Source organism: Cephus cinctus, unplaced genomic scaffold (assembly GCF_000341935.2).
Source record: "Cephus cinctus unplaced genomic scaffold, Ccin1 Ccin1_scaffold1601, whole genome shotgun sequence".
Taxonomy (NCBI): Eukaryota; Metazoa; Arthropoda; class Insecta; order Hymenoptera; family Cephidae; genus Cephus; species Cephus cinctus.
In genome coordinates this window covers 34,869-43,556 of record NW_014333898.1, presented here as the reverse complement: position 1 = coordinate 43,556, position 8,688 = coordinate 34,869, and the positions used below count along the sequence as shown (strand labels likewise).

General features: G+C 47.7%; 1 protein-coding gene across 10 annotated transcripts in view; it reads left to right on the top strand.

Annotated features, from left to right (window-relative positions):
* The window catches only part of LOC107273447 (carbonic anhydrase-related protein 10), a 34,182-nt gene that overhangs the window by 9,879 nt on the left and 15,615 nt on the right, over positions 1–8,688 (top strand). For all 10 annotated transcript variants that reach the window (XM_025090761.1, XM_025090760.1, XM_025090763.1 and 7 more), the window contains one exon: positions 5,874–5,921. In XM_025090761.1, coding sequence (XP_024946529.1) covers positions 5,874–5,921 — 48 coding nt within the window. The remainder of the gene's footprint in view (positions 1–5,873; positions 5,922–8,688) is intronic.

Sequence of the window (8,688 nt, the reverse complement as noted above, 5' to 3'; positions counted from 1 at the left end):
GGGGGGGGGGGGGGAAGCGGAGGTGGAAGGCAGCATGCTGCCGCAGAATACAGCCAGCTACGTGTGACATAGTTTGCCAAACATTCTCGAATAGTTGAGCAACAATTTTGCGCAGTATTTTATGGCTAGTCTTCCTCTGGATACACTCGTGAGTTCCCTCGGCCTGTCGAACACACATTTTCACGTCCCAGCTCGTACACACACGTGCTGAAACGCATTACTTGGTAGAGCCGGAAGTCGCGATTAGTAGCTGGGCTACCGATGACTCCCCTACTGCCGATTTCCCATTCTCTCATTTCAGGGTCTCTTCATTCTTCTTGCGAATCCATCTCTGCGGAAGCGGCTCTGCCTTATGCAGAAGCCGTGCAGCCCGCAAAACGCAACTGAAACTCTAAACTTTCGGAAAAACGCAGAGGGAGCTCAAATTCTCAGGCCGAAATAAGATTTCTTCGTTCAGCAGCTTCCGTTAAAATGTGACACGCACAAGAATTTGACAAAGAATAACTTTGTCCAAGGAAATTCTAGTATTAGATTTTATTCCTTTTCTATACATTTTTCTTCTCATCGCTCTTCTTCGCTTTACTCTTTTTAGATCTATTTCTTCTCGTCGTGACTCTTTATCATTCGTACTTTTGGTAGTATCATATTCTCCTTATTATCCTCAGCTGATAGTTTTCCGAAAATTTCATAAAAATTATCAGCAGATTGGTCCAGAGTCACTTGACTTCTCTGCTCTTCTAGTGTACTTCACCTCGCATTAATTGCTACCGTTTCCTAATCTCTGGCATCTCCTTGTGTTCCTGTCCCTACTGATATTCCTTCGCTCCGCGATCCTCGTCACCCTCGTCACCCTCGTCATCCTCGTCATCCTCGTCATCCTCGTCATTTTTGATATGTATTTCCCTCAGCGCTGACATTGCTGGTGGTGGTGGCGACGCCGCTGATAGTGCCAGCAGTGGCGTCGCATTTGCGAGGAGCCCTTAGATCGAGGGGCGAGAAGAGGTTTTGGGGAAATTATCCGTTGTTTCGCGAACCCTTAGATTAGGCTTATCGCGCACGAGCCAGTTCGACTCTCTCTCTCTCTCTCTCTCTCTCTCTCTGTCTCTCTGTCTCTCTGTCTCTCTCTCTCTCTCTCTCTCTCTCTCTCTCTCTCTCTCTCTCTCTCTCTCTCTCTCTCTGCCTGGCTGTGGGGATTAGCTGGCTCTGCGGTTGGCATTCGTGGGTTCACATTCGCATTTCAGGGGAATAATTGAACACATAGCCATGAGTCAGGGCTACGTGGAATCCTACCTACGTAACTACGTGGCAACTACATACGAGTATAGAGCTACACGTTTCTGACAACGACATCCTGTGCCTCGCGATCTAGTCGGGGAGGCCAAGCGCGAATGGCGGACTCGTCTCCGCAGGATGCCACCAGGATGTCAAGACGTTAGGCGGAGAAATGCCGAAATGCCGAAATGCCGAAATGCCGAAATTCCGAAATTCCGAAATGCGCCCTGTTCTTACGTTCTTGCACTTAGCTATGGAGACTGGAGCTTCGCTACAAGCGTAGACCGAACAGAGTGCGGAGTGCGCCCAAACTGGATTACACATTGCTGTCCCAGGCTGCAGCCGCTACACTTACCCTGCCGGCCTCTAGCTAAATCGAATCACAGCATCCCGAACGAAGTTAGCGATTCCCCTCGAGCATATCACGCATGTACACGCACGACGACAGTCGGGGAGCAGCACTCTCACGCACATTCGCTTCGATGCACGCATTCTACGTGGGAAAACAGAGACTCGCATTGTGCCGTTCTTCTCTCTCTCTTCATTTCTATCGTGCCGTTCCTCTCTCTCTCTCTCTCTCTCTCTCTCTCTCTCTCTCTCTCTCTCTCTCTCTCTCTCTCTCTTTATACCCCATATACCATATGTAATATTACATACACAGCAATCCTGCTCAATTTTTGATTCACCATAGATACTGACTCTTGGACTTTGTGAAAGTTTCTTCGTTTAGTTCTATGACATTTTAACTGTTGTATAAATATTAAAAGTGCCTACGTGTCTCAGGAAAGGCAAACATTTTAGCTGACGATGCGTGTCTACGACAATGCCGACAATTAAATAGACAACCAGCCAATGATCGAGGGACGAATGGGCATGCAGTTAATTTTACTTCGATTACATGTATGCATACCGCAAAACGTAGCCAGTTGTCCGAGCTGGAGAATTAAAAAGTACTAGGTGGATAGCGCCGAGTGAAATTTAATATTGCGTAAAAGCTTTCTGCCGTTTTACAGGAAGGCCACCACCCTGGCCAGAGTCAGTTTTAACGCGGAGCAATTTAATATGCTGATGTTTCTCATAAATATCAGCTCGTAGCTCGTAGCTCGTAGCTCGTTGATGCACGTTGGTGTTCCTGATGCTTCGGATTCGTGTTCCCGCATCTCCCATGTGCCCTCCTCTGTCCCCTGCCTTCTCGCCCACTTGGTTACACAAGTCTCTAGTCTCTAGGCTTACGTTCAGCAGCCCTGCAAAGTTACTAAGATCATATTTCTTCGGTACAGTCTTTCGCACGGTTTGCTGGAACAGTTGATCCACCCTCGGGGTTTACGCCCGTGCGACCCTCGGGCGCATAGAACACCACGGGAACCCCAGAGTAAACAAGGCAAGAAACGGAGTAAATAAAAGAAGAAGAAAAAAATAGAAAAAAAAAAAAAGAAAAAGTGCCAAGTGTGCGCGCTGCCGATTGAATAGAACGTTCGTTGGCCAGCACATGTCACTGGTGTCAAAGTTACAAGTATCTAAAGAAGTGTCTCTCAGTCATATCATGGCAGTGCCACCGTAATTAGGATACAATTGTTGGTTATGTTATTAATGAATAAAATTGATATGTTAAAACGGAAATTATATATAAGGGTCACGTGTATCCCCGCGGACGAAGGAAGCACAGCGAAAACGATGAAAGTTTCAGGCTCAACAGCTCCGTTTTAGCCTCAAGGAGATCTTGCGCTGTTATTCCAGCAGGACGGCGCCGGCAGAGCGCTGAGAGAGTGCGCTTCTGCTCTCTCTTTCTCTCTCTTTCTCTCTCTTTCTCTCTCACACACGAAAAGACGACGCTTGGAAGATTTTTGCTTAGAGAGGGCAAAACGAAGGGATAGGCGCTCGTCCTCGCCATCGTCTTCATACCTCTAAGTCGAGCAAGTCAAATAAGACGGGACGGGGGGGGGCTGCCCCTGCTCCTGCTCCTGCTCCTGCTCCTGCTCCTGCTTCTATGCGGGCTGAATTGTAAGCCGGCTGAACTTTCTGCCTTCTTTTCTGCTCGTTGCCCGGGGATGGGATGAAGTGGGTTGAACTAGGAGGATGAACTTGCTTCCTTCTTTAAATTACATTTGGCCACTCGTTTGGCGACCCACCTTTTCCTCCTCTGTCTCTGCTTCTTCCGTTTCCTATATTCCCTTGCTTCTTGACGCGAGCACGTCCTTATCACGCATGTCCATTGACATTTAGCAGATCTCAGTAATTTGAAGTTGTCGAAAGTGCACAATGTTTCTAGTGGCGCCTCAAGAATTCAGGAAAGAAGATTCCGTATAAGTGAGCTTCTAGAGTGCTATGAGCGGTCTTATTAATAATTTTATAAACAAACGTAATTCAAGTCCGTGATAAATAGCCAAGTAATACGCGCCCTATGAATTATTTAAGCCTTTTAAAGAAATATTCATTCGGTGCGGCGCGGAACCTACCATCCCTTGCTCCGTTCTTCCAGGCAACCGGAAGCTGGTGGGATGGTCGAGTGCCGGAGAGGGTTTCGCGAAAGCCTTCGCAGGAAGCGGCTCGGGAAAGCACGATAATAGCTGCAAAGCAGAATACGGGTTATATCGAGTCGAGTAACAGGAGGAACAATTTGCCTTGGAGTTGATGGGGGGTTGCGTCGGCAGGCACACGCGCTCCTTTGTTTCCTTATTTTCCTGCACTAATGTTTTCTTGCTTTCTTGCTTTCTTGCTTTCTTGCTTTCTTGCTTTCGCTTCATTAAGGTTGCTTTGCACGTGTTCTAGCCCTTACGTACTCTAGTCGCTGGATACGTCTTCTTATGGCGAACGGTGTCTCGCTGCTCCTAAAGATACTGCGTAACTGCCTAACTGCCTAACAAGGGGAAAGCGAGGGCAATGAAACTCTCCCTTTATCGGAAGCTTTGCGAATGATTTCAATCGTAAAGCACGCTGCGCTACGATTAGGAGTGTTCGACTGGAAAATACTTGGCATTGCTTCGCCTTATTTCACAGTGCCGCTTGAATCCATCGAACCATGCGAGGCAGTTGAGGCAGTTGAGGCAGTTGAGGCAGTTGAGTTGGCTGAATGCAGTCGAATTAGGCGATGGCAGCTCCGCCCCTTTACTTTCACCCTCAATAACTGACTTGCTTTTTGCGTGCACCGTATGCCAATTGCTTATTCCAAGAAGTGGTGAGATTGTTCTAGGGTGGCTCGCTACTTCAAATAATTATGACTCGAGGGATCTACATACGCGGTCTGTGCACCGTAGAAGAAAAATGCAATTGCGGGTAAAGAGCGACGAGTACCGTCTTCGACTCTGTGTAGAAACGTCGATAGTACGTTTTGTCGAACAGGTTATAAATAAGATAGATTACACTTTTTCTTCTTTTAACACGTTTACGTTCGCGCATTTTTTATGCATAGTATAATATGTATATATATCATTTTGAACTAGCTGTGAGCCACTGGTGGTACACGGTAAACTTTCTTGTACTCAGTTTGGCGTCGATTCGATTCGACAAATAGATTTCTTTTTAAAATTATTAAGGATGGCTCGTTCCAGAATTCTATGTATTAACTTCATTGAAGATAGTAGTAGTCGTAATAAGCGTAATAGTAGTTGTGGCAGCAGCTGCTATCGTAGCACACCAACCTACTCGTGCCCCTGCCGGATATCTGCTCGTTTGATACTTGAGTCGGATGAGATACACCGCATTCCGTTGCTGATAGCAACGGCTGCTGCTGCTGTTGCTGTTGCTGTTGCTACTACTGTGGCTACTGTCTCCTCCACTACTGATGTTGCTACTGCTTCCCGTTCTGGCGGGCGTACATCTACTTGTGCTCCTGTTGCTGCCGTTGCTGCATCACTGTTTCGCGAAAGTACTTAATGTAAGTACTTGGTGAAAAACAGGTCAGCCGTGGGTGCATACTTGGCAGGTGCATGCATACTTGTACGCGTTTCCGGTGCATGCCCCGATGGTACGCGGTTAACCTCGAGTCTGCGAGGGCTGCTGAACCGAACTGGCGGTGCGTCCTGCCCGCCGGTTATTCCTCGAACTCGGCGAGAGGAAGAATTGCACACGAGACTCTCCAAAGGGCAGCTGCCATTCCGGATTCTGGGAGGCAGAGAGCTCTTCTTCGGAGAACGGCAGGGTTGCCCAAAGTTTTCCAATTTAAAGCAATTAGTTTCTAAGACAGATAATCCAGTACAGGTCAGATTGGACCGAAGGTGGCTGCCTCTGTCCTTGGTAGTTGTCGCTGGTATCTGATATCGGACTCAGGGGACACGGTTACGAGCGTCAGTCAGGGGGACGTAGCAAGTTTCATTGGCGTCGTCACACAAGCACGAGGCTCGGCCGTCTGGCAGTTCATGCAAGCGATGGATCGTTCGTATTCATTCGAAATTGGCTCGAACTCGAGCAGGCTTTTGGGTTTCGGCTTCCGCTCGATGGAAATCCCATCAGCCTTGTCGTCAAATATTTTCGGTATGAACGCTAGACAAAAAAATGATAGCAAGCACGCTATCATACTATACTATCAGTAGATAAATAAGATATTTTTCAGTGGCTATTGAACCGAGTGAGTTTTAATGATATGTATTTTCTATTGTTTACAGAATCCGAAGCTAGCTGGGATGAATGGTGGACGTACGACGGGATTTCAGGTATTCTCATCAATGTGTAAAAAACAAACTCTTCGAACGTAAGGAGACAATATCAGTTTAGCAAAACGTAAATGATATAGAACACGAGTGAAATTTCTTAATTTTCTCTATTCAAAAAGTTATGAGCGTCATGCCACTCGCATCCGTGAATTTTTAATCTTAGCCTTGCTCGCAGTTTTTATTAAAAACAAGCAAGTAGGCAAGTAGGCAAGCAGACAAGCAGGCAAGCAGGCAAGCAGGTAGGGTAAAAAAGGGTAGCCAGACAAAATGTTGGTTCACGAGGTTAGCGTAGTTTCCCAGTAGATCCTACCCCCCTCCTCCCAGCCCTCCACCAGCGCCATACGAACCAGCTGCTACGCGATTTTCTTCCTCTCAGCCCCTCCCTCCCCATTACCACCGATCCCACGGTCCACCGTCCCAGTACCCCAGTGGCAGCGCCAGCAGCAAGTAGTAGCGGCGGCAGCAGTATCCATACCTCGTGGATATAGAGTCTTTTCCTTCTTTTAACTTCGATGCAATCGCTCGAGGCTTGAGTGTGAGAGTCGTATGTCTAAAGGTACGGCCTATCGTCAAACTTTAAAAAACTTGGCTGCTTTCCGGACTCTCCGCAACTTATTATCGCGGCTGCCGTTGCCAGTCAATTTTTACGGTTCCCTGGCTCCGACATTATGGACAGATGTTTCCGCGGATTTTACAGCCAATAAGTTTTTGATATGAGACTGTAGCGATTTTTGACTTTCCAGTGGGACACGAAGACGTAAGACGAGATTTTCGGCGATATGCGAAAACTGGACAAATATTTGAGTTCTCGCGGCAGACCTGAGTAGTAGCTATATGTATCGTACAATATATAGACATAAATCGGGTTATTCAACCCAAAGGGACCACTTGACGTTAGCGCGTCTATTTGATTCCTACGGTACTACCACGTTCAGATGGTGCATTTGGCTGGTGTCAGTTGGCAAGCCAAGTAGTCTGCTGCTTTCCTAGAACTTTATCTGACCACGGTTAGAGTAGAGGGTAGAGGGTAGAGGGTAGAGGGTAGAGGAGACGACTGGTGCCGATTGTCGAGTTGAACTGGTCAGTGCGCAGCAGCACGCAGAAAGGACACCGCCATACGTCTCCATAGTCATGCATATCGTTTAATATCTTTGACGAAGTTTACTATTCTCATTGTCGGTCTGCGCGTATAGTGCGAATAATTCCCAGAAGTTGGTGCTACTTCCATGACGTTAGAAATTAAATGAAATTATTTAAATGCCGTATAGTCTCGCAGCATCGTCCACCGGGAGCTATCTCGGCGTTGGGCGGCTGCTAAACATGTATGTATGCATAGAATATGTCTAGGGAATAGTGCTCCACGCAGATTGCCCTAGAATCTCCCAGAGAAGAAGCGAACCGTTGACATGATCAATGAAAAGCTGAAAAAATGTATAACCCACTGACTCCGCCTACGCGGAGTATACTATACATGCTATAGTACGTAACCCGCAGCCTCGTCAATCCTTCAGTCTACCTGCGCCCCCCAACCGTTTGTATTCCCGGCCGTGTATGATGCGTGTTACGTTCACCGGGAATAGCCGTGTTACCGGACTAGAGAAGCAATTACCTTAGTTAATTAACAAATTTACAACTACAACGTCGATGCGCTGCTGTTGTGGGACGTTGTGGCTCGTCGAGGGACTCTGGGCTGGACTGCGGCTGCTGGGGTACATGCGGGGATGGAGCGGAGAGCGGACAGCGGAGAGCGGAGAGAGGCTGGCTGGCAACGATATCGCCGGGGTGGCGCACTCGAATCTTTCGGAGTTTCTTGTCAGGTGCCATTCTTACCGACTCGTCAATGGGCAAATGGCCAGCGGCTGTGCTCCTGCGATCGCCAATGTATCACTCGCTTCTTGCGAAGGTCATTGGAATTTTAACAAACTGTGTAATTCCTATAGGAACAGCAGCAAGGAATACCGTCATTAAATGAAATATCTCGAATGCAGGCCAAAGAAAGGGTAAATAGGAAAAGAATTGAGACGAGGATGTTGCGAGGATACGAGGATAGGTGGGTAGGTGGGTAGGAGGGTAGGAGGGTTGGAGGGTAGGAGGATGGCGGATAGGGTGGGGCGAGTGTAATGAGGAGGCAGAGGTGGGGGATGTTCTTCATTAGCGTATGGATTCTCGCAGTCGAAAATATCCCGCGGTGGAAAAGATTCGTGGAAGCGCACGTTCGAGTCCCAGGCTTGATTGGAGAACAGAGCAATGTATTCATGTATGCATATGAATTCAAGGGGATGGCGGTGCCTGCCTGCAGGATAGAGAGATGTCTGCGGGCGAAGCCTCAACGTTGAAAAACATCTTAATTGGACTCTCCAGTCCTTGCGGCCCTTCGATCTGCTCCGCACCTTCAGAGTTTAGAATTCAGAACCTTCCTCGGGCTTCTCCGCGCCTCTCCGCGCCTCTCCGCGCCACTCCGTGCGCCCTAGTATCAACGCTTGTTCGTGTACTACACGTCAATCTTTCGATCGATGACAAATTATAATTCTATAATCATGCATAATGACATCGATCATTCGCATTGATATTTTTCATCCTTATAGTCAAGAAAACGATTGTCGCGATCTGGGTAGAATGGGAGAAGTGCCTGCGTCGATGATAGATTTGATTTTACGAATTGTCTCATCGATTCACAGCGGTATACTGAAGAGCCGTTGGCTGACAATCGTCAGGTATGGGGTGTAGGCATCGAAGATTCGTGAGTGCCGTGTGGTGGTGGTGGGGG